The sequence below is a fragment of the Hemitrygon akajei genome, chromosome 10, assembly GCF_048418815.1.
Source record: "Hemitrygon akajei chromosome 10, sHemAka1.3, whole genome shotgun sequence".
NCBI lineage: Eukaryota > Metazoa > Chordata > Chondrichthyes > Myliobatiformes > Dasyatidae > Hemitrygon > Hemitrygon akajei.
In genome coordinates, this window is record NC_133133.1 from 143,978,128 (window position 1) to 144,004,712 (window position 26,585).

The 26,585-nt window shown below is 37.5% G+C and overlaps 1 protein-coding gene across 9 annotated transcripts in view; it reads right to left on the minus strand.

Annotated features, from left to right (window-relative positions):
* The window catches only part of pparab (peroxisome proliferator-activated receptor alpha b), a 142,254-nt gene that overhangs the window by 47,476 nt on the left and 68,193 nt on the right, over positions 1 to 26,585 (minus strand). For 2 of the 9 annotated variants that reach the window (XM_073059226.1, XM_073059217.1), the window contains exons 1-2: positions 25,282 to 25,411; positions 218 to 457 (exon numbers count right to left, since the gene is read on the minus strand). In XM_073059226.1, coding sequence (XP_072915327.1) covers positions 218 to 419 — 202 coding nt within the window. In that variant the 5' untranslated portion in view covers positions 420 to 457; positions 25,282 to 25,411. Of the gene's footprint in view, positions 1 to 217; positions 458 to 14,042; positions 14,128 to 17,698; positions 18,197 to 25,003; positions 25,420 to 26,585 lie in introns of those variants that run through there. The other 7 variants (XM_073059219.1, XM_073059218.1, XM_073059222.1 and 4 more) reach the window with 6 other exon arrangements.

Genomic DNA, 26,585 nt, shown 5'->3' on the forward strand with positions numbered 1-26,585 from the left:
GCTGCATCCCAAACAGACATAAAACTCTGATTGATGATTTTAGGATAATTAACATAACTGCTTAGAATTAATATTAGTCTAAAAATTCAAATGCCAGCAGCATCTAACTTGCCTAATTGCAGCTCTCTTATTTTGAACATACAACCTGGTATCACTGACAAATAATGTGGACCAGCTCCCAATTAACTAAAAAATAATAACTGAAGAAAATACCTACCTTGTGGAGTCTCATTTGATCCTGGACCATTTCTTGAAGTTAGATTCTCATCAGCACAGAAGGCATCTGAACTGTTGTCCTCTGTAGACTGTGAAATGTTCTGCATTTTCTCCATTTCCTGTTCCAATTCTCCAGCCAAGGGACTCCCAGAGTCATTTTCAATTGGTGTTAATGGATTAGAGTGGATCTGTGTGTCGACCATTCCAGTTGACACTGTCTGGCAGTACAACACTCATTAGTCTAAAGAAGAAAACATAGTTCAACATTGTATATTGGTAATTAAATTTTCAATCAAAATGAAAACCAGATGTTGCATTTAATAGAATTATGTAAAACAATAATAGGCAAAGAGAAGATGATGCATTATCCAGGATTCCCTAAGTATTCCCAATCCATGTCACACACTTCTAAGTTTAAAAGAAAAAATATTGAAACGTATTTTCAAATGTTACAATTTTCAAAAATTGAAAGTTAAAAAAACTGTAAGAACAACAAGCATATTGTCATAACAATAACAAACAAGAGAAAATCTGCAGAGCCAGGCAGCACCTATAGAAAAGAGTACAGCTGATATTTTGGACCGTGACACTTCATCAGGACAATAAAATGCTTTCAGCTTGTTACAATGACATTCAATGTATTACAGACAAAAAATTAATTTCAGACAATGAGAACATTATTTAAAATATCCAACTAACTTACAACCTTGAATACAATGTATATTATTCTTGATATTTTAAGTGAGGCTTGAAGATGAATTTAACTCACAAAATAGTAGTTAAATTTACTTTTAAAATAAATGAATTTTAGATATTAACTGGTTTATATTGCTTCTAGAGTGAGGCCACAATTTTGTGCATGATGCATGGAGAATATGGAAAGAATTAGTGGCTGGAAAAATCAACTGCTGCAAAATTACCACTTATGAAAGGAAACAATATTAACCTAAGCAGACATTTAGCCTCTCAAGCTATCACACCCTTCAAAAAGATTATGTTTGATTTCTGATCAGACTCAACATTTATATATCTTTGTCCCATATCCTTTATGATCTTTGATTAACATATGACGGGTGATTGATAAGTTCATGGCCTAAGGTAGAAGGAGTCAATTTTAGAAAACCTAGCACATTTATTTTTCAACATAGTCCCCTCCTACATTTATACACTTAGTCCAGCGGTCGTGGAGTGTACGGATCTTGGACCTCCAAAAAGTGTCCACAGATAGGTGATTGGTAAGTTTGTGGCCCAAGGTAGAAGGAGATGAGTCATACAGCTCTCGTTACATGCACATGCAGGTCAACTCTTTAAGTGATTATGCAGAAAGTTTGAAGTTAATAACTCATCTCCTTCTACTTTAGGCCACAAATTTATCAATCACCCTGATGAGTTATTAACTGATGTTATTAACTTCAAACTTTCTGCAGAATCATTCAAAGAGTTGAATTGCATGTGCATGTAATGAAAGCTGCATAACTCATCTCCTTCTACCTTAGGTCATGAACTTATCAATCACCCTTGCTGTGGACACTTTCTGGAGGTCCAAGATCCGTATGCTCCACAACCGCTGGACTAAGTGTATAAATGTAGGAGAACACTATGTTGAAAAATAAATCAGCTAGGTTTTCTAAAATTGACTCCTTCTACCTTAGGCCATGAACTTATCAATCACCCCTCGCAAGTCTCTTAATCTCACATCCAAAATTAGCAACAAATGCTGTCTGTAGAGTTGTTGCCAAATTTCTACCAGTCACATTTTGTATGTTTTATCTAATTTCTAACTTGGATGACTGTTTCTAATTTTTTGAATAAGCTGCCAGTTCCTAGGTACATCAACAAATCTAAGTAGTTTTGCCTTACTTACTATCTCTAATTATCACAAAAGCTTTGATCAAATCACCATATATCTAACCTATAGCCTTGGAATAAATTGAGGTTGTCTAATCATTCCTCACATTTTAATTCTTGGAAATCCAGTACCATCCTGGTAAATCTACACTTTACTTCAAATTCAAATTTATTGTCATTAAACTGTACACATGTATATAGCTAAACACCATTCCTCAGGCACCAAGGTGCAAAGCTCAGTACAGATATCACATACAACACATGAAGTAATATTAACACAATACTGTAATATTAAGAGATTAAACAAAGTATTTTGTAAAGGTACAAGTTGATATAAAGTGCATATATTACATATGTTAAATATACAATAGTATACTACTACTGGCACCGTTACTTAAGTTCAGTTATCATTCAATCATACATGAATATAGCCAAAAGGAACAGCGGTCCTCCAGGTCCAAGGTGCAAAACACATTACCAACAGCAATTTGGATGAGAATGGCTTTGGTCAGATAAGTAAGTTTGCTGAATACATGAAGATAGGTGGAGTTGTAGATAGCAAAGCCATTGCTTAAGGATCCAGGACATGGATCAGTTTGGAAATTAGGGCAGAAAAGTGTCAGATGGAATTTAATCTAGATAAGTTTAATGGGTTTAATTTGGATAAGTGTAAGGTGTTGCATTTTGAGAAGAAAAACAAGGGTAAAACTTTCACACTGAACGGTGGGGCCCTGGGGAATGTTGCAGGCCAAAGAGACCCAGGAGTACAAGTGTATGGTTCCCTGAACATGGCATCACATGTAGATGGGGTGGTGAAGGAGGCTTTTAGGATGCTTTCCTTCATCAGGCAGGAAATAAAATCTGGATGATATGTTGCAGTTATACAAGACGTTGGTGCGGTCACATTTGGAATGTTGTGCTCAGTTTTGGTCACTCTGCTATAGAAAAGATATGGGCCAAATGTAGGAAAATAGGATTAATCAAGGACCCCTCCCATCCATCCCACAATCTCTTTGACCTCCTGCTGTCAGGCAGAAAGTACCACAGGATAAGATTGAAGATTATTAGGTTTGGAAACAGCTTCTTTCCCCACTCTGCTACCACCCATTATTTATGTCTTCCGGTAAAATGGTGGTGCATTTGGACGCAGCAGCTATCCTGGGTCCAATCAAAGGTGTATTTGTTCATACTGTATGTCTTTTTTTATGAATGTAAGTCACTGCTGGATACTAAGAACATCAAAGTACTGTACACTACCCCATCAACAAGTTGCTCGATAGCAATGGAGCTAGACTTATTGCGTACCATTGTTGTGTTGTCACCCGGACATGACAAGCACCACTGGACAGTGCATGGTGCGAGTGAATGCCTTGGACATTTTTATTGTATTTGTTTTATTTCCGTTGGACATTGGTAATGTAGAATACTACAAGTCTGGTTCCCTAGTTCATTGGTAAGACCGACGGGACAGCTGTGTTGCTTCGGTCTCACCTGTTGCAGCCACCCAGGAGAGAAGATGCCAAGGCAATGTGGGACAGCATCTGTGGGGCATGCTTGATTCCCAACTTGGGTTGGGGGCAGGCCCCTCCTATCTGTGCTGCTCCCCTATGTTCACTCAGTGAAGGAACAAGCTGGACTAGACAATTTACCGTCCATTCTACACAATGCCACTCAGGGGCTTGGGCTATATTATTTTTTTCCCTCGTGACTAGGTTTTTCTGACATTGTAACCATTTGTGCTATGTGCAGAGTGCAGTTCCCAGCACTGATCCCTGCAGTACACCAATATTTACAGACTTCCAGTCAGAAAAATAACTGATACCTCACCAATTTTGGATCCAATTTGCCAAAACACCTTGGGTGTGTTGCTTTGGATACCATATACCTAGACTTTCTGAACCACCCTACAGAATCTGTCTATACCTAGTTTTTAAAAATTAGTGTATGTTACATTTTCTGCCATGCGTTCATTCACTTTCTCATAAACTCCTCAAGCTTATCTCTAAGCACATTTTCCAACCGTTTACTTACTACTGATGTAAAGCTCACTCGCCTATCCTGGCTTATGCTCAACACGTTTCTCAGACACTTAGCTTCCCATAAGACCATGGGATAGATTTCATCAGGCCCTGGGGATTTGTCTACCTTAATGTCTGTCAGTACGGTATCTCTAATATTTACTCTTTCCTGACACACGTGTGTTCCATACCTTCAGCTTACATCAGCCTGAACTCTCCATCCTCCCCATCCTTCATTCTAGCAAATACTAATGTGAAGTATTCATTCAGGACATCACAAGGATATCCTGACTCCAGATAAGGACTTTCCTTTTGGTCCCTATGAAACCTATTCTTTCCCTAGTGACCCTCAGGATTATCTATAAAAAGTTCTGAAATCCTCCTTAATTCTGTTGGTTAGCACCATTTCATGTCCACTCTCCCCCCCCCCACCCCCCCAACTGCTTTCTTTCTTTTCTTTATCAATCTTTTTTATTAAGTTTCAAATAGATAAACATAACAATGATAGTGATACAAAGAGATGGGGATTACATTAATAATGGTTAACGTATACATAAACAGACCCCGAGTAACATGTGTAATCTAAGCCTCCCAATCTCTTAGTAACTAAACATGAGAAAGATTCAAAGAAAAAAAGATTTTTACAAGAAAAAGAAATCCTCCTAAACTAACAAAAAAAAAACAGAACAAAAACAAAACAAAACAAAAGCTGGGCTGCCTTGTTTCATCGGTTAAAATCGTTATGTCATTAACTCTGCTCCTCTATACATAAACAAAAAGTAATTGAGAAGGATTCAGAAAAGGTCAGCTTACATCATATGAAAACGTTGAATAAATGGTCTCCGCGTTTCTTCAAATTTAACCGAAGGGTCAATAGTGTCATTCCTAATTTTTTCCAAGTTTAAACATGTTTGGGAAAACTACTTAAGTGTAGTAGGGGGATTAGAATCTTTCCATTTAAATAAAATGATTCTTCTGGATATTAATGTAACAAATGCAATCAAACGGCAAGCTGAAGGAGATAATTGACTGGAGTCCATCACTGGTAATCCAAAAATTGCAGTAAACTGCAGGTTGTAAATCAATACGCAAAACTGCTGAAATAATTTCAAAAATATCTTTCCAATATTTTTCCAAGAGGACAAGACCAGAACATAAGTGTCAAGGAAGCTACCTCAGACTTACATCTGTCACAGACAGGATTTATATGGCATGAAAAACGAGCTAACTTATCCTTGGATATATGGGCCCTATGAACCACCTTAAATTGTATCAAGGCATGTCCAGCACTCATTGAAGAAGTATTAACTAGTTGGGAGAATTTTCTCCCATTTCTCTATAGGTAAAGATACCTGAAGTTCTCTTTCCTATTCATTCTTAATTTTATCAGATATACCTAGACATATTTTCATAATCAGATCATAAATAATTGCTATTAAATTCTTCTGATAGGGGTTTGAAGCTAAATTGTTTTCTGTAATTTCAGTTTGACGTGATACTGGAAAAGTAGATAACATAATATTCAAAAAGTTTCTAATCTGTAAATATCTGAAAAAATGTGATCTTGGCAAACTGTATTTATTAGACAACTGTTCAAAAAACGTGAGACAGTTATCCATGAATAAGTCACAAAAACATGTTATTCCCTTCGTTCTCCATAAAAGAAAAGCTTGATCAATTCTGGAAGGTTGGAAGAAAAAATTAGATATAATAGGACTTGATAGGATAAATTTATCCAATCCAAAAAATTTACGAAATTGAAACCATACTCGTATTGTATGTTTAGTTATTGGATTAGTCATTGTTTTTAAGTAAGTGCAAATGGAAGCGAGGCCCCTAAGATAGAAACCAATGAGAACCCCTGTACAGACTCGCACTCGTGGTTCACCCATCATGGACAATGAATTTCATCCAGATCTTGTGTCCAAAATATTAAATATCAAATATTAATTGCCCAATAATAGAATCTTAAATTCGGCACTGCCAAACCGCCTTGCTGTTTTGATTTCTTACTTAATCTAGGATTTTTATTCCGCCATATATATGAAGAAATTTTAGTCAATAATATCAAAAAAGGATTTAGAAATGAAAATTGGTACCGCCTGAAATAGATACAGAAATTTAGGTAAAATAATTATCTTAATAGTATTATTCTACCAATCAATGATAAGGACAATGGGGACCATTTAGTAAGCAGTTGTTTAACATGATCAATTAAAGGTGAAAAGTTAACTTTAAATAGATCCTTATGCTTCTTAATAATTTTAATGCCCAAATAAGTAATCAGTAACCAGTCTGAATGGTGATTGTCTATAGATTGGAGCTTGCATATTTAATGGAAAAAGTTCACTCTTATTAAGATTCAATTTATAACCAGGAAAAGTACTAAATTGAGCAAGTAGTAATATTATTGCAGGGATGGATTTCTCTGGGATAGAGATATATAATAACAGGTCATCTGCATATAGTGATACCTTATGTGTCTCATTCCCACGAATAATGCCAAATATATTGGGTGAATCATGGAGAGCAATTGCCAAGGGCTCCAAGGTAGTATCAAATAGTAAGGGATTTAAAGGACAGCCCTGTCTAGTACCTCGAAAAAGCCTGAAAAAGGGAGATCTCTGATTATTGGTAAATACAGAAGCCGAAGGTGTATAATATATCAATTTAATCCAAGATATAAACTTTGGGCTGCCAACTGCTTTCTTAAGAGCTCTCCCATATAAATCTCAAAAGGACTCACTTGATAACAATTTCCAATATAGGCAACTCACACGTTATGGGGAGGGGGTTATGTTTCTAGAAAACAGATTTCTTACAAATTTCCATTAAACATTGCTGTGTCATCTGTACATGCATTAAGAAATGTGAGGTAAAACTAATTTTGTATTTATTTAGTACCTTTCTTCACACAAATTTCATAAAAGTGAGTATTTTATCCTAGCTCAGATTTTTTGGCAGTGACTTGTGAATTCTTTACAGGGAAATCTCCACTCTATTACAATAGTTTAATATACTAATTCCTGAAAGGTTATCCTCGCTGAATACTGCAGTAATGCTCTCCCTAATCTGTATTGCAACACCTCCCTCCCTTTGCAGGGACACCCCCCACCCATGTTCCCAGGAACTCTATACCTAGGAACTGTCATTTCTGCCCTTCCCTCAGCCACATTTCCCTGATTGCCACAATATAAAATTCCATGTGTTGATCAATGTTTTCAAACCATCCATTTCACCGGCAAGGCTGTTCAAATTAAAATAATTTTAATTACGTCTACAGGTCCTCTTGTACTCCCCCATTCATTTCTGATTGGTCTGCCAACTGAACTTACTATATATGGTTCTTTCTCCCCTCCTGCTTTGTCACAGCACTTTGTCACATGGTGTGAGCAGAATCAACTGCAGCTTAACGTGAAAAAGACTAAGGAGCTGGTGGTGGACCTGAGGAGGGCTAAGGCACCGGTGACCCCTGATTCCATCCAAGGGGTCAGTGTGGACATAGTGGAGGATTACAAATACCTGGGGATACGAATGGACAATAAACTGGACTGGTCAAAGAACACTGAGGCTGTCTACAAGAAGGGTCAGAGCCATCTCTATTTCCTGAGGAGACTGAGGTCCTCTAACATCTGCCAGACGATGCTGAAGATGTTCTATGAGGCTGGGGTGGCCAGTGCTATCATGTTTGCTGTTGTGTGCTGGGGCAGCAGGCTGAGGGTAGCAGACACCAACAGAATCAACAAACTCATTCGTAAGGCCAGTGATGTTGTGGGGGTGGAACTGGACTCTCTGACAGTGGTGTCTAAAAAGAGGATGCTGTCCAAGTTGCATGCCTTCTTGGACAATGTCTCCCATCCACTCCATAATGTACTGGTTAGGCACAGGAGTACATTCAGCCAGAGACTCATTCCACCGAGATGCAACACTGAGCGTCATAGGAAGTCATTCCTGCCTGTGGCCATCAAACTTTACAGCTCCTCCCTCAGAGTGTCAGCCACCCTGAGCCTATAGGCTGGTCCTGGACTTATTTCCACTTGGAATAATTCACTTATTATTATTTATGGTTTTATATTGCTATATTTCTACACTATTCTTGGTTGGTGCGACTGTAACGAAACCCAATTTCCCTCGGGATCAATAAAGTATGTCTGTCTGTCTGCTGCACTAACATTTTAGTATCACTAGTTTAAATCAACTTATTAGCACTGGCAAACCTCCCCATCAGGAAACTGATATTCCTCTAGTTGAGCTGGAACTCATTCTTTCTGGCAGAAGTCACCCCACCTCTAGATGTTAAAAGTGGGGTTCCGCAGGAATCAGTTTTGGGGCCACTGTTGTTTTTAATTTACATTAATGATTTGGATAAGCATATAACAAATAAACAAAATTAGGGGGATGGGCTGATAAAATTTGGGCAACAGAATCAATAGAGTAGATCTAAACAAAATCCAGATGTGGGCAAATAAATAGCAGATGAAATTTAATTTAAGTAAATGTAAAATATTACACATAGCAAATAGAAATCTTAGATATAAATATACAATAGGGGGTCTTGAGTTAAAAAGTGCACTGTATGAGAAGGATTTGGGTGTTCTGGTAGATCATCACTATCAACATCTAGACAAAGCACAGAAATGATTAGAAGGCTAATAGAATGTTGGGCTATATAATGCGCTTAGAGGAGATCAAGTCTAGAGACACCACACCTTGAGTACTGTGTACAATTTTGGTGTCCATATTTTGTGAGGGATGTGAAGGCTCTGGCATGTGTTCAGAGAAGAGTGACAAGACTTATCCCAGATCTGCAAGGCATGAGATATGAAGAAAGATTGAAAGAATTAAATCTTTTTAGCCCAGATAGACATAGAGGGGACATGATAGAAGTGTTCAAAATCATTTAAAGCCATAAGCAAGGTGGATGCAAGCTGCAACTTCAAAATTAATCCATCAACGAGAACATGGGGCTATAGGTGGAGAATGGTTAAAGGGAGATTTCAGACTAACATCAGGAAGCATTTCTTTACACAGCAGGTTGTAGACACATTGAACAAACTACCTAGCTGTGTATTTGAAAGTAGTACATAAGAGACTTTCAAATCTAAACTCAATAGTTATTTCAACACACTATGTGAATGGGCCAAATGGTCTATTCTTGTCAAGAATGTTCTAATGTACTAATGTACCCCAGAGAAAATTCCAATTATCCACATACACAAAGTCGCTCTCCCAGCGCAGTTCCCTAGCTATGAGTTTAGCTGTTCTCTTTTCTTATTTCTAAATCAACCACCTCATAGCACATGGACTAATCTTGACATTAATACCCCGGTGGTCGTGCATTTCATCCTTCTGAATTTCCTAAACACCACAGGAATTCCTTAAATTAAAATCTTAACAAAAGGACCATGGGATGAACAGTTCTTGGGTGGAGCCATGAACAGCAGAGTCTACAATGATTGCAAGTTTAACAAAATATATAGTGTAAGTCTGGACTGTTCCACTCTGAGCATTCCATTGTCAAATATCATTCTGACTCAAAACTTAACTGAGCTAACAAAATAACTACAGTGACCACAAGAACAGGTGTTAAGTTCTTGTGCCTTTTCACTATGATACTCAAACCAATGAATATCACATTGCCTGGTAGTCTGCAAATGTGGTGTACTTGCAGGTTTGTTTCTTCAATTCATTCAAGGCTGAATCAGCAAATAATGTGCCAAACCTTAATGCAAATCATGAAGCATATAAACATTACAAAGCCACAGGTACCTATAGATTTGTTTAATACTGTGGAACTTGATGTTGCATTATGACGCAAAGCAGACAAAACTCCACAAAATATCAACAGGTTGCCTTATTTAAGCAATAAATCACTGATTTCTTCTGCATTGATTGCATCGAATCTGCACAATGTTTCTGTAAATTTTTATTTCCCTGCTTCAAAAATCTGATTTTTTTTTGTGCAGCATTAAGTTCCAAAAAGTTTACCTCTTTTATACCAACTTCCACGGCCACAAGAGGGATAACATTCCAGTTCATTGAGTACAGTTTATTGATTATTGAGACATGGTTTTTATATACATTTTTGACAGCAAACTCCTTATAGTCTAAATTAATCTATTGTTGTACCTGTTACTATTGATGGTGTGGACATGGATGTGGTGAAGACCTACAAATAACTGTGGATGACAGATGAGTGGAGCACCAACACAGAGGTTGTGTATAAGAAGAGCCAGGGTCGCCTCTACTTCCTGAAGAGACTGAGGTCTTTTGGAGTAAGCAGGCCTCTCCTTCACATGTTCTACCGGTCTGTTGTTGCCAGTACAATCTTCTATGCCGTGGTGTGCTGGGGCAATGGCATCAACACAAGTGATGCCAGCAGGCTCAATAAACTGATTAGAAAGGTCAGCTCTGTTATAGAATTCAAACTGGATACACTGGAGGCTGTAATAGAACAAAGGACCCTACAGAAAATCCTGACAACTCTAGACAATGTTTCTCACCCTCTGCATGCCACCTTGGCTGAACAGAGGAGTACTTTTAGTAATAGACTAAGATAACTAACTATGCTGCTCCAAAGAGTGCTTATTGAGGTCATTCTTACCCTTGGCTATTAGGCTCTATAATAACTCAACCTATAGATGGGGAAGTGATGACTCCCTCCTATTAGACTGTATGTGGTAATTTATTTTTTATTCTTTCTAACTTCTCTTTATCCCTAATATTTGCACATCTGTGCATGTGGAATGCTGCTGTGACACTGTAATTTCCTTTGGGAACAATAAAGTACTGTATCTATCTTAACATCGCTTTATTACTTGAATTAATTTCTTTGCTTCAAACACATCTAAGTGTGTGAATTTGTCTTTCAAATGCTCAAAATGAAGATAAAGTTATACAAATGCATTCGTTAAACACAGAACTAAGGCAGTAAACACAATTTAGAAATAAATTACTGCTAATTTCACTTGTTAGAACATAGAACACAAGTCAGGAACAGGTCCTTCAGCCCATGATGTTTGTACCAGTTAAACTAAATCCCTCTGCCTAAATATGATCTTTATTCCGCTCTTCTTTTCTTGAATACTCATGTATCTCACAGCCTCTTGAACACCACTATTGTACCTGCTTATACCACTTGTCCAGCTGCATTCCAGGCACCTACCACTATCTCTGAAAAAAAACTTGACCCATACATCCCCTTTAAGGTTTTCCCCTCTCAGCTTAAATACATATCTTCTGGTACTGGTGTTTCTACCCTGAGAAAAAAAGATTCTGACAGTCTATTCAATCAATGCCTCTTATAAATTTTATAAAGTTTTCTCAAGTCCCCTCTTAGCCTCAGTGTTCCAGAGAAAATAACCCAAGTTTGTCCAACCTCTCCTTATAAACTTATTCCCTCTAATCCAAGCAGCACCTGGTAAACCTCTTCTGCCCCCTTTCCAAAGCCTGTATATCCTTCCTGCAATGAGGTGACTAGAATTTCACACGATACCCTAGGTGCAACAGAATCAAAGTTTTACATAGATGCAACATGACTTCTTTACTCTTATGTTCAATGTCCTGATCAATGAAGGCAAGCATGCCATATAACACCTTTACCATCCTATCTACTTACACTTCTATTTTCAGGGAGCTATGGACCAGATCTCCAAATCCCTTTGTATAATATTGCTGATAAGGGTTCAGCTATTAACTACACACACTGCCCTTACATTTGACCTTTTATAGTGAAAAAGCTCAAACTTGTTCAAATAAAACTCCATTTGTCATTTCTCCACCCATATCTATAACTGAACAATAGCCTGCTGTATCCTTTGGCAGCCCTCTACACTGTCCACAACTCCACCAATGTTTATGTCACCTGCAAACCTACAAACTCACCCACTAATTTTCATCCAAGTTATTTATACATCTGCGGCCCCAACATCATTCCCTGCACAACACCACTGACCCATGGACCTCCAACCTGAATAACACCCTTCCACCACTATCATCAGTCTTCTATACGCAAACCAATTCTGAATCCAAACTACCACGTCAGCATGGATCCCATGCATCTTAACCTTTTGGATCAGTCTACCATAATGGATCTTGTGAAATGCCCTACTTAAGTCCATGTGGACAACATCCACTCCCCTTTTATCAAACACCTTTGTCTTTTTCTTTAAAAAAACTCAATCAAGTTTGCAAGGCATGATTTTCCCTGCTCTGCACAAAACCTAATCAAGCCAAGTTTTTCCAAATGCATGTAAATCCCATCCCTAAGATCCATCTCCAATAGCTTCCTTACCACTGATGGGAGGCTAACCAGACTGTAATTTACTGTATCATCCCTATTTATCTTCTTGAACAAAGAAATAACAGTGGCTGCTCTTCATTCTTCCAGGACTTCATCTATTGCTATTGTGGATACAAAGAACTTCATCAAGGCCCTAGCAATTTCCTCTCTTGCCTCTTTCAATAATAAGTTACTCTGCTTCTTGATTTCTGTAATTGAATAATATTGTTAGAAGATCTGAATAATCACAACAAATCATGCTGTAATTTCAATAGTGAACTTCAGTTTATATTTAACTTTCATCCATTTTAGTTCAGAATGTGGAATTCATTTATTTTTATATTAATTTGAAATAAATGCAATACTAAGATCTAGGCAAATGCTACATATAATTTGCATCCAAACACCAGAGGAATTTTCAATAAAACAATATCAATATAACAGAATATAAGAAAATCATAGTATTACAGGCTCTTGATGTTGGCATACTTGTTTGAATTGTAAAAATACATTTAAATAATGGCCAAGTTTTGTAATTTGAGCCTAGTTTTAAAATGGAATTAGGATTTTTTAAAATACAAAAACATCTTTGTTTTGATTTCCCTTGAGCTGTATTAGGAGTAAGAGTATATGAAAAATAATTCCTTGGTCAAAGAAATAATAAGAACGTGCAGGATTTCCAAACATTATATGTGAATGGAACTTTTAATACAAAATACACTAAGTGTAATCTATGCCTATTACAATATAATTCTGGACAACTATATCTTCAGAATATGGCTAGTAAGAGTATTCCACCAGTGTATACAATATTAATAATTAGAATTACAGTATACTACATAGAAACAGGCACTTTGGCCCAACTTGTCCATGCCAACCAGTATCTTCCTAGCTAGTTCCATTTCCCCACATTCTACTAAGCCTTTTCTATCTACATATAGTATCTGTCTAAATCTCTTTTAAACATTGTAATTTTACCCACCTCTACCACATACCCACCATTCTCTATGTGAACAAACCTGCTTCTCAGATCCCCTTTAAATTCTTCTTCTTTTACCTTAAACCTTAGCTCTCTAGTTCTTGCCTCCTCTACCCTGAAGAAGACTATGACAATCTATCTTATCTATGTCCTTCATGATTTTATAAACCTTTGTACGTTCACCTCTCTGCCTCCTTTGCACAAGGAAAAATACTTCCACATTACAGAGTCTCTCCTTATAATACAAAGCCTCCAGTCCTGACATCTTTTCTCCATTTGCTCTACCTTAATCGTACCCTTCCTATAGTATGTTGACAGAACCATATACAATATTCCTGTTCTGATCTCATCAAATCTTGTACAGTTGTGAAACATGACATCCCAACTTTTATACTTTTATACTGTCTGATAAAGGCAAACATGACATATGCCTTCTTTATCACCTTGTCTATCTGTTTCACCACTTTCAGGGAATACATACCCCTAGATTTCTGTTCTTTACACTCTTCAAGGCCTTGTCATTCACCGTGTATGTCCTGCCTGGCTTTGACTTCCCAAAAAGAAAAAAATTAACCCTCGACTGAGCTAAATTCCATCTGCCATTTCTTGGCTCACTTTTATAGTTGATCTAGATCCTGCTGTAATCTTAAGATCATCTTCTTCACCATCCACCACACTAAGAGCATGGAAATTAACTCACCATTCATGCACCATGGTACCCATTATTCTTCATCCTTCCATTGATGATACACATCAAAAAGCTCAGGCAAAGATGAAATCACTTGGAATCAAGTTGGGGTCAAACTTTGCACAAACATGCATAGTTACTGTAGATTATTCCAACTCCAGGATATTGCTGCAAGCGGTACACAGGGTCCAATTATCTTCAGATGTTTCATTAAAGGCCTTCATTCCATTCGAAAGACAGAGAAGTGTGGATATTCATTGAATACTATACAATGAAGTATTCAATTACATTTCAAACACCTTGGGTAAAATAAAGCAGTCACTCACTGGTAGTCAACAGTGTAGTATGTGACGTTAGTCACTCATGAACAAAAAACTCAAGCACTTTTGTGACTATGAAGGTGAGTCAGAGGTTAACTACCTTACAGCAACTCATCCCTAGAAACCTGAAAGTCTTTTCACTATCTAGAATGTTCCATTCAGGAGCGTGAAAGAACTGTCATAAATTGCAGAGTTGAATGCAGCTCCAATAATAGTCAAGAAGGTCAGTATCAACAAAGACACAACAGTTGCCTGAACATCACCCCATTCACTAACCCAAATGTTCATTCACTTTGCCAAGGGTGCATATAATTGCATTCTGTGCCATCTACAAAAAGCACTGGTTACTGACTCAGGCTACTCTGACAGCACTTATCAAATAAATGACTTCCAAAAGAAACAAGGGCAAGGGCAGCAGGAACATAAAAATATCAACCTTCACAAGTTCTTCTCCAAGTCATACAACATTCTGACTTCAAATATAGTATCTGAAATATCTTTTTCAACCTGACAAAGTACCATCACCAAAATGACTGAAGCATTTAAGGCAGTGGACTTCTGCTGCCACCAATTAAATAAGAAAAGCCCTTTGCCAATGATGTTCACATCAACAGGGTTGTAAAATTGATCTTCAATTCAAAATCAAATGGAATTTATGCATTGAAAAACTGCTTGTAAATTATTTGCTAAAATCTCTTATAAATATCTAACACGTATAAACTATCAACTACTATAAATAAGCTAAGTTGCACTGTGAGACACAAAACATTATTTAAAATAGGCTATAGTCCATATAATGCCTATTTACTTAGACAACATATTTAAAAAGTGATTCACAGGAGTAATTGCAGACAGTGACTTCAGATTTTCCCAAAAGTGAATTGAAACAGATTTCTGGTATGGACACCAGAGAAAATAGTCTGAAGATTTAGAGACAGGAAAGATCAGCAAGGGGGGGGAAACTAATTCAGCACACTTACAGATGACACCAAGATAGGGGTCAAAGTGGATAGAAAAGCTTGCAGCGTGATCTGGAGTAGCTGAAAAAATGGGCTGAGAAATGACAGATGGAATATAATACAGACAAGTGCGAGATGTTATACTTTGAGAGGTCAAACCAGTACAGGACTTACACAGCGAATGGTAGGGCACTGAGGAGTGTGGTAAAACAAATGGATCTGCGAATACAGATCCATAATTCCTTGTAAGTGTTGTCACAAGTATATAGGGTTGTAAAGAGAGTTTTTTGGAACATTAGCCTTCAAAAATCAGAGTATTGAGTACAGGAACTGAGATGTTATATTGAAGTTGTACAAGACTCTGCTAAGACCTAATTTGAAATACTGTGTGCAGTTCTGGTCACAGGAAAGTTATCAATAAGATTAAAAGATTACAGCGAGAATTTACAAGGTTGCTGCCAGGACTTAAGAATTTGTGTTATGGGGAAAGGTTGAATAAGTTAGTACTTTATACTCTGGAATGTAGGGAAACAAGGGAGATTTGATCAAGGTATACAAAATTAGGAAGGTATAGACAGGGTAAATGCAAGCCCCAGGCTTTTTCCATTCAGGCTGGGTGAGAATAGAACTAGAGGTCATAGGTTAAGGGCAAAAGATGAACTATTAAGGGGAACCTGAAGAGGAACCTCTTCCCTCAGTGGGTGATCCAAGTATGGAACAAGGTGCCAGTGGAAGTGGTGGATACGAGTTCACTTTCAACATTTAAGTGAAGTTTGGATATACATGTGGATGTGAGGGGTACAGAGGGTATGGTCCAGGTGCGGGTCAATGGGACTAGACAGAATAACAGATTGACACAGTCTAATAATTGAAGGGTCTGTTTCTGTGCTATAATGCTGTACGCTATGACTAATGATATGGAAGCAGGTATCACCAGTCTATGGGTGGGAACTGCCACTACTGTCAGTGTCAGTTACAGGCAGTGAGTAATTGAGAGTATTATGGATCCTTCTGGAGTAGTAGGTATACTCACATACAACACACTGTAGGTAACTTTCTGACTATGACTAGACACAAGCATGAAACCAGTTGAGTATGATCTTATCCAGCTCAACAAAGTGGGAGGCATTGGAGGAGGATTGGATGGCAAACTATGTCAAAGGCAGCACTAAATTTCATAAGGAAAAGGAGTGAAACCTTCCCTTTGCTATAACCATCTAGAATGGCATTGTTATCTATGATGAAAGTTTTTGACACTCTCGTTAGGATGAAGACCTCTGCAGAATGCTTGGCAATGGTTATAACATGGTTAAAAATCTTGGAGAGAAAAGGAACTTTGAGGTGGAGTGATGATTTAGAACATCTTTTTTTGTAAAGAGCAATTACAGCAGCTCATTAAAGAGTTGTTAGCACTGGATCCTTCAAACCATTACAGAACATGTTCAGACATTTTTCCCCACTTGTGCTGACAGCACAATTCAGAATAGAAGCTTACATGCGAAAAATAACTGGAAAGTCAAAGAAATCATGCCTCAATGCATTAGATAAAGTGACAGACCCATTATCTTTCGATCTTTCTTTCACATATTCAGCATTTGAATCTCTGGATCTGAACTGACTGACTGAACATATTCAATAGCTGGAGTAGAAAAGAATTTCATTTATAAATGCTAAAATAAAAATGGCAATTAGAGCTATGAATTAGGATACTTTGGGTAATTTATCAGCTAAATATCCTCAAACTTAAAACTGTTCCTAACATGGATATTTTACTGTTGTTTCAAAAGAAAAAAATAATTTTCTATTCCTAATGGTTCGGAAAAACTGGCTGGATCAATCAAACCCACTCAATAAAACTCTTGTTAGTCAATCACTGCCCAGCCCTGATAACCATCATGGTGAAACTTGCAGCTAGTGAGTGCAAAAAGTAGACATGTATCAACCAAATTTCAAGGTCAGTATCCCGTTTTAATCTGCCAGCCTTCTAGTATTTTAAAATGCAAATTGTATTTAAATTTCTTATTTAAACTTTCATTAGATTGCTAGGAATCCAGTGCTCAAATAGTAGTATGCAATGTGTCAGCGTGAATGAGTTTACTTAAATTGATAAGAGTGAACAGGTTCATTTAGACAAACAAGTGGGGGCTGGTAAGAGACAAGCCAAAAATCAGCAATGATACAACATGGCAAACAAATGCAACATGGGAACACTGCTTTCAGTTCACTGAGGGCAACTTTTAATTTGGGAGTTCAACATGTACAATTTATTAATAGCGGACTGGATTAACATGACACCTTCTGAGCTTCTTGCTTCAAATATATCAACAAGCATTAAGATTAGAAGAAAGTAACATGGATGGCATACAAGGGTAAGTACTGCTATAGTCACCTGCTTTCAGATATTAAGAATGCAGGAAGTCTTGGAGTTCCCAAATGTGATTCATCTTTGAATTCTATATGGAATTAGATGCAGGATCTGGCAGTCCACTGCTTTTAATAAGGAACTCCAGGCCTGCAGATTAGCAAGCAAAGGAGAAGGCAACAAATCACTCAAAATTATTTAATGCTCATTATTTTTCTCTCATCTGTCTGTCAAGGTAATCAGTGGCATTCAGAACAGAAAGCACAACACTGCTTCAAGCATAATCACAACTGACACTCTGCCACCTTGATGCAAAGGGCAAGTCAGATCTGTTCTCTGTATATGGCAGGTGAATGAAGGGTAAACATGGACTAAGGGGTTGCAGCGTGTGACTGGAAGGTAAAGAAACAAAGCAATAATTATTACCACATGGGACAGAAGGAAAAAGGGCTATTAATCACCTTATTCCTGAAATTTATACTGGCTTGTTTAACCAGATCTGCTACATCTATTCCTAACTAATATATTACTGTTATCAGATCTATGAATATTATCTATTTGCATAATTCATATTACCTTATGACTTAAGAGACTATTTTAGCTCATCAAATTTATGCCAGTCATAGATCAACCCTATTTCCAGTATTATCCCTAAGATTCCTCTCCCCACAAGAACAATTTATTGTGACATGTCTTTAGGATTGGGACATGTATCCAGAGTATCCAGGAGGAAAGCTAAGCAGTCATAGGAAAAAGTTGCAAACTCCAAACATGCAGCACTGGAGGTCAAAACTGAACCCGGTTGCTGGAGCTGTGAGGAAGCAGCTCTACTAGCAGTGTTATTATGAAGAATAAATGTAAAATTTAAGCTGAAACTGACATGTCATTATAAATTGCAAGTAAACTCCTGCAATTACTATACAATCTGATTAAATGTGGTATCTTCACTGTGCATATTGTTAAACAAGGCAACCTGCTAATATGAAACCACCAATTTCCTCATTGACTGGAAAAGATCTGACTCCAAATAATTTTAGAGATCTCAACAATTGTTTGTCAAAATGTGGCAGATTTCAATACCCACTGTCATCATGACATCTCTAGTGCAGGATGAATGCAAGGCAAGTTATCTCAGAGGTTGCTTTTCAACACCAGAAATTATATTCAACATCTCTGACTCCTCCATCATGATATATTATATATAATACATGACAAGGAGGTACAATTTAAAGGAAAAAGTTTTAAGAAGAAAAGCTTTGGAATATAAATGCACTACCTACAGATGCAGTGGAAGCAAGTTCCATTAGAAGAGAAAGATTAGGTGCTGCCTTGATGGATGATGGATGAAAGTAAGTAAGTAAGGATTTTCAAGAGAATTGGATATGCAGTTAAGGAAATTAATTTGTGGTACTGTGGGAAAATAGCTGGGAAACACAACTTACAGGATTTCTTTACATATGGACAGCAAGTATTCAATGACTTTCTTCTGTAACATGTTTCAATAACTCGTGGACTAGCACACAATACAGTGACAGCAATGGCATAAACTTTGTACAAAGTCCTCCTCATGAACTTAAGTACATGTTCTTGAAATAGGTGAGATGTCTCACTGGTTGGTGAAGCAATGCCTGGGATAATTATTAGAAAGTTGAATCTTTCATTTGAAATCTCAAGCTGATTCACAAAATATATACAACAAAAATGGTATAAAAAGGAAGACACTTAAGAATAACAATAAGAACTTTTTATGCAGTGAGTGGTTGGAATCTGGCATGCACTGCAGCTGATGTGGTGGAGGGCAGGTTCCATTATATCCATCAAGAGGCAACTAGATATATACAATCGAAAAAATTTGCAAGGCCATGGAGAAGTAATCAAGAGGTGGAATGAGAGTGTTGCTGCAGGAGAGCTGATGTAGAAATGATAGTGCAAATCACATACATCTTGCAACAGATGATCCACAACAGCAGATGAAATAATTCTAAACAGTTAAGAGGGAAAGGCCCTGGAAAGCTTCAATGATGAACCTGAACTCCATGAGCTCTCAGAGTATCAGAGCAAATATTGGCAGGGAAATCTATAGATTACCATATAACTGTTGGCAGGGATGCCCACAGCAATCGGAAGAAACATAGTAGCGGTGGTATATGTACATACTCAGGACAGTACACTTCAATATTCATCCAGGATGGTTCAGTAGAATCCTTACTGGAACAAGAAAAAAATGCACTAATGGGCAAGCTAAGCTGGCCAAGTCCCAGAGAATATAGTTGCAGGACAGGACCTGCAAAAGTTGGTAAAAGAAGCAAAGAGAATAATAAAGTGACTTGATCTACTGGTCAACAATCCAGCTACTCAAAACATCCATTTGTGGCATTGAACAAACCAATTACAGATAAATAGTATTTCATGACCAAAAAACTACACCACAATCTCTGTGGAGAAGAATCCTTCTTGTTATACCAAGGACATTCATTTTTCTGTAGTACTAAAACTCTGCTAAATGGGATTGATTCAGAATAATTCGAGTAACAGTACATAATCATTATCTCAATCATTGATAAAGTATCAGTAGATGTTGTTCTCAGTGCTACAAAACAGCACTTATCCACAATAGTTTAATTATAAATCAAAAACACAAGATTCTGCAATTGTTCTAGACATAAAGGAACACACACAGAATGCTGGAAGAACTCAACAAGTCAGGCAGCATCAATGAGGAGCAATAAACAGTCAAAGTTTTAGGATGAGACCATTCATCAGGACTGGAAAGGAAGAGGGCAGAAGTCAGAAGAAGGTGGTGGGGAAAGAGAAGGGGTAAGCGAGGATGGGGGGAGAAATTAGCATAAGTTAGAGGAATCAAGTTGGGGGCTTCCCAGACGGAATATCAGGTGTTGCTTCTCCCACCCGAGTTTGCCCTCATCGTGGAAGCAGAGGCGGGCATGGACACTCATGTCAGAATGAGAATGGGAAGTCAAACTGAAATGAATAGCCACATGGTGGACAGAGTGGAGGTGCTTGATCTCAACAGGAAGGACAGTTTGAAGCCCTAAATGGTAATGAGGGAGGAGGTGTAAGTGTAATTACAAATGCTCAGTTTTGTTTCACAAAGACCAGACAGCCTCAAGACATTATCAGAACTACCAGAGACATGCAAAAGAGAGATGGTAAAAGGAGATACAGGTGAAGTAAAGAGTGGCTGCCATTGATATAAAGGCAGCATTCAACTGCATGGCATCGAGTAAACTGGGTTGACTAGGCACTCCTGGCACTAAGACAGATGGCCATCACTGACGGAGATCAATTATTCCAGACCCAGGACATTGCTGCAAAGCCCCTTGGGCTTAAAATCTTCAGCTGCTTCATCAATGACTTTTCCTCCATCTTACCATCAGAAGGAGCGAAAGAGTGATGTTTCATGATTACATGATGTACAAGTCTGGTTGCAGTTCTTTAAGTAAAAAAGCATTGTGTATGCAGAAAAAGCTGGAGAACTTTTAAGTTTGGGCTGATAGGTGGCATCATCCAAACAAAAGGCAATGATTATTACAATATTTCACTAGACATTTAAACAGTATTAATTTTGCTGGCCCCCTAGCGTACAGTATTATGGGAATTATCATTGGTTACATCTTGTCAATAAATAAAATAGTCACTAGAAATTTGTGATTTTCTCAAAAATACTACTGCTTCTTTCAGAAGTACAATGTCTTCAGATATTTAATAGAAGACAGAAATTGTTGTGTGGCAAAACAAACTAATCCTCCAATTCAACTGATGAAAACCTGCTTGTTCAATGGAATGGTGCAGTGATTGGAACTATGCTTGTGACACATAACTGGTTACACAAACTTAGTGCATTGTTCCTCCCAGTCCTCTCAAAAGGAGATTTAATTTGTTTTATTTTAAATATTACCTTAACATAAGTACCGGTAATAATGTTTCTATTTAGACCTAATGCCAATAGTTTTTTTAAAGTTTTGCATATCCTAACAATCTTGCATACAAACTGCAGACCTACAATAGATTTTTCCTAAGTTAATGATTAAGAGTTACCTTGTAAATATAAAAACATGTAGCACAGCCATATGGTCATTCAGCATACAACCACTAGACACTAGATCTAGCCCACAGATAAATATTAAAAATGGAAATGTTATCTTCTGAATCCAATGGAACTTAACTAGTATCTCTGTATTTATTGTGATGATTTGCGTCATATGTCATTTATGAAGGTATTATTTGATAACTGGGGTTCCCAACATTTTTATGCTATGGACCAACAGCATAAGCATTAAGCAAGGAGTTTGTGGACTCCAGGTTGGGAACCCCTTTCTATAACAATATTGATGTTATTAATTATAACTTGTAAAATTGAGAGCTTCCAAACCTCTATGTAATTCACATCAACATATTCATCCAAGTACTTAAGACTATAATGATACAGGAAGCTATTCTGATCACTAGGTCAATGACAACCCCAAGGGGAGCAATCCATTTTCCCTCTTCTTTTCCTGTATCCCAGTAAGTTATTCTCTCACACACTTCCATCAGCCCCACATAAATTGTTTTATTAAGGTGTGGAAGGATATTCCAGTGCACAGAGGAAAAACATAACATCACAGAGAGAAGTGCAAACTTTACACAGGAAGCAACTGATAGCAGGACCAAACCCAAATTGTGAAAAGAGAGGCAGCAGCAAACCCCATCCTGTGTTCCAAAATGAGTTCTTGTCTGACTTAACTACTCCACCAGTAGTTACCATTGCCAGGATCCTAAACTCTGCAATTTTCTCCAAAAAGCTCTCTGCTTCTTTAACACCCTTTCCCTCTTTAAAAGATTCTAGGAAATCTACCACTGGACAAATTTTTAGTTGCCTGCCATAAATCTGTTTGCTGTCACTTAGAATCAAATGTATGCTTGATAAGACACCAATGAAGTGCCTTGGGATATCTTTGCTACATTAAAGGTGGCATACAAATGGATGTTCTTGCCATAGCAAAGTTCATTAACTTAGGCATGGAATAAAATTAAACTTCCAGATATTGAATGGGTTCAGAGAATTTTAAGTCACTAACCTTGATTATAGGAGTTATAACTATTATTGATTTTGTATACATTTATTTACCACTGCACATACCGGGTAATTATTTACAAAATCTCTTGAAGTAGAGATGTCTATAAATAATCAGTTCAAAGAAATTTAACAATTATTAGTTTAAAGAAAGTAATGGGACAGAAAGGCAATAAATGCTTACAACCTCATAACCTGTATCCTCGGGCTTTGAAGGAGGTGGCAATGGAGATAGTAAATGCATTAGCTGTCATCTTTCAGAATCCCATAATTTCTCAAACAATTCCCACAATTTGGAATGTTGAAAGGAAATGAGTGAAAAGCAGGGACCTGTAGATGAGTTAACCTGCTATCAATAATAAGGAAGATTCTAAAATGAAACAGAAAATAATATTTCACAAATCTGTCAAAGCTGTAACTACAGGAGAAGAACTGATGAAGACAAACCAGCCAACGCCCTTATCAACAAATTTCTTTTAATCATTATTTTCAATCTATATCCTGGTAAGGTATCTAATTTAGAATCCCCCCCCCCCCCCCACCGAACCAGAAAAGTAAAAAGCTTTTTTAAAGATTGTTGATTTTTTCCACAACTCAGTGCACTCCATTAAACTTCTGCACAATGCAGTCTATACCAAAATAAAACTCTTCTACTTTCCTCTGCCAATAAAGTAAAATCAAAATCCCAATCTAAACAATAATTTGAGATGATCTTGTAGCTTCCCACAATATGAGTTTCAAGAGTCATAGAAAACTTTTTGTTGTATAAATTCTTTATTTCTAGCCTTATGATCTTATTTCTTAAAAGTATGGTTAAAATTCTCTTTAAAAGGCGCCACAAATGATGACAATGACAGATGTTAAATAGTCCTCAATGATTTACAAATGACTAAGAAATTTAGTACCTATTGTAATGTAACAAATGTAATACCCAATTTGTATTAAGCAACATTTATAACAACAAGATATTAATGATCACCTAACTTACTGTTTACGCAGTCAGGTTTAAATATTTGCTATGATGCTGGGGATACTATACTTCCAAATAATTCCACAGGATCCAAGGGGTTAGAGACAGTTTAATGATTCAAATAAAAGACTGCAGTGAAGCATTTCCTCAATGATGTACTAGAAAGTGGACCTAGACCTCTGTGCCCAAGTCTCTTGTTCAAAAATAAGTCTTAAGCTCAAAATAGTTTTAATCAAGAAGAGCATTGCCAAATGAAATATTCTTAAATTACTTAGAGTAATAATTTATCAACTGTCTGCTGTATTTACTGTATTAAATGCTGTTTTTATGTGAACACTTTTACTTGAAGTTGTATTATTCATATATCATACTATAATTCATAAATTGACAGTTTTTATTATAAGTATACTATTTTAGGTTTATCTGGTTATATTCCTGTAACATCTAAAGGGGTAATCACAAATCTAGACCTTTCATATTAAAAACAGCAACATTATACTTTGTTGAATAACTACTGCCCAGTTTAAAACAGTCAAATACTAGACAGAGGTGTGAATGTAACAGGTATCACTCATTTGCAATTTTTCAAACTCAAAGTTAGTATTAAAGATGTTCTTTTCAGGAATGATCAACAATTTATATCATAAAATCAATTTAATTATGTGAGTTTATTTTAATTGAAGCCTTGAACTTGTGTGTCTTACTTTTGTTTTTGCAAGAGATTTAATTCATACAATTATTTGATATATAATCCATTCCTAATTTTCAATAGGTGTCTAGTTTTTGTCCACATTTTGTAGAGCTTTTGTCACCAACTCAACTATTATTTTTGGTCTGGACTTTGCGATAAATGAATCTAATTTTGAAGTGGTTAACTTAAAAAGAGCTGTCATCTAAACATACAACCACAGTTCTGAAACTTCTAAACAAGGTGTAAGCAATGAAAGTTTGTGCAATTTAACTTTCCGATCGATAGATATTTGGGACGGATTATAAAATAGCGAAGTCCCCTTCCTGAAATATTAACTCTGCAACCTATCCAATTCCTGATCACCCTCTAAAATTAAAATAAAGGCAAAAATAATCACTGGTAAAATTTGACCTGGTCTATTATTTTTAGTCATTTGTCCTTTCTAAAGCAGAGAAAGGAATAGACTAACGCCAAGTCGAGGCGCCACTTGCTCCCACCAGTGTGGAGGGATGATAGTTTGGACCAGTGTTTGGGTCTCGGTGGTGCACCTGCAGCAACAAAACACTCAACCTATGACACCGCAAGCCGGACAAGTACTTGACAGGAAGTCTGGTGAAAAGTCCTGCCGCCAGCAGCCTTGCGCATGTTGTGCGAGCTGCTTCTCTCGGGCTCCCACTATCCACGCAGTCAGCCGTTAGCAGGAATGGCAGACATCTCAGCGGTCTGCCAATCACCTGCCACCCGCACTCAGTCACATTACCAACGGCTGTGCGGATCGGGACTGCAGCTGTTTATCGTCCCTCTCCAACACCCCAAGTTTCATATCCCATCGCCTGATCCGAGCAAGCGTGTTGCTTCCCGTGCCGAGCCCTCACCTCCGCGGAAGCTGTCGCTCGGCGGCTGGTCGAGCGGTCGCCGGACGCTCGAGGCGGATTCGGGAGCGCGGTCCGGCCGCCTCGCTCGCGCTGTTTACCTAAATTTTTCCTTCCAACAACCGCCGGGCTCGGGCTGACAGACGGAAGTGACGCGCCACGGCCCAAGCCGCGGGGAGGAGAGGCTCGCAAGCCAATGGAGGCGTCGTCTGCTGCCCGTGTGTGTGCACGACTCGGGGTTGCCTCACGCCGAACAAAACGTGGTAAATGGCACCAGGTCTGATGGGGGAGTGGAAAGGGCAATTTCTCGGGCCCCACATCGTGCTTTCCAGTTGATTTTGACCATGTAGGTTGACTGGTGCCCATATAGCTGTGTATCTGCCAGATCTCCAGGTAAAGGAGATCTATTAGGGAGAACAATATTGTTCGCAATAAAACTGCGGTCAGAATGTCATCGAAACATTCATGTTTATCTCCTTCAACTGTGATTCATGTTGTATTTATTAATGCCAGTGAGCTTATAATTGTTATAATTTTTCTGTTATAAAGAACGAATCGTGGGAAAAATCCTATACGATGGAACTTTTCAAATAAAGTGGGCCAAAAATGATATAAGTGGGCTGCCGAATATGGGTAGCCTATCAGATGTCTAAAATTGGGAGGTAATTTGTAATTCATCAGTACTGCTTTTTTCTTGTATCTGGGCTCACCCAATTCTAAGCCCACGTTCAAGAGTATTTTTGTCACGATTTGGGTAAAATATGTAGCCATCGGCAAGGACTATAAAAGGAATTTGTGCGGGATCATTTCTTCTGTCAGTGTTAACTTTTTTGAGGACTAGGACCACTCAGGATAGATCATCCATTTGCAACCGGCACAGAGTTCTGCAAGTATAGATTCAGCAAAGCCACATAAAATTGTAACGACATTTTTTTAGTTTTGTACATCAACCCCACTACAATAAAGGTCAATTTAACATTTTCCTTACAAGTTGTTTGATGTTGGTGCTTCTTGTGTTGATCTCGCAAAATTATAGATTTTCAAAAGATAGGCATAGTAGTATTAATTAATAAATGTAGTAGCAGTATTGACCTTCAGAAAGATTCATAGTATGAATCTGGCTGCAATGGCCACACATTAACTTGTAATGACTCATGTACATGGAAATGCAATTCTCAATTAAGACCAAAATTACTTATTTATTCACTTTTTTTAAAAAAATGGCTTATGTACATTACCAATGGACGTTAACAATATACATTTCTCTATGTTGGGAATTCAGTTAATCTCTTCATATCCCTTTCATG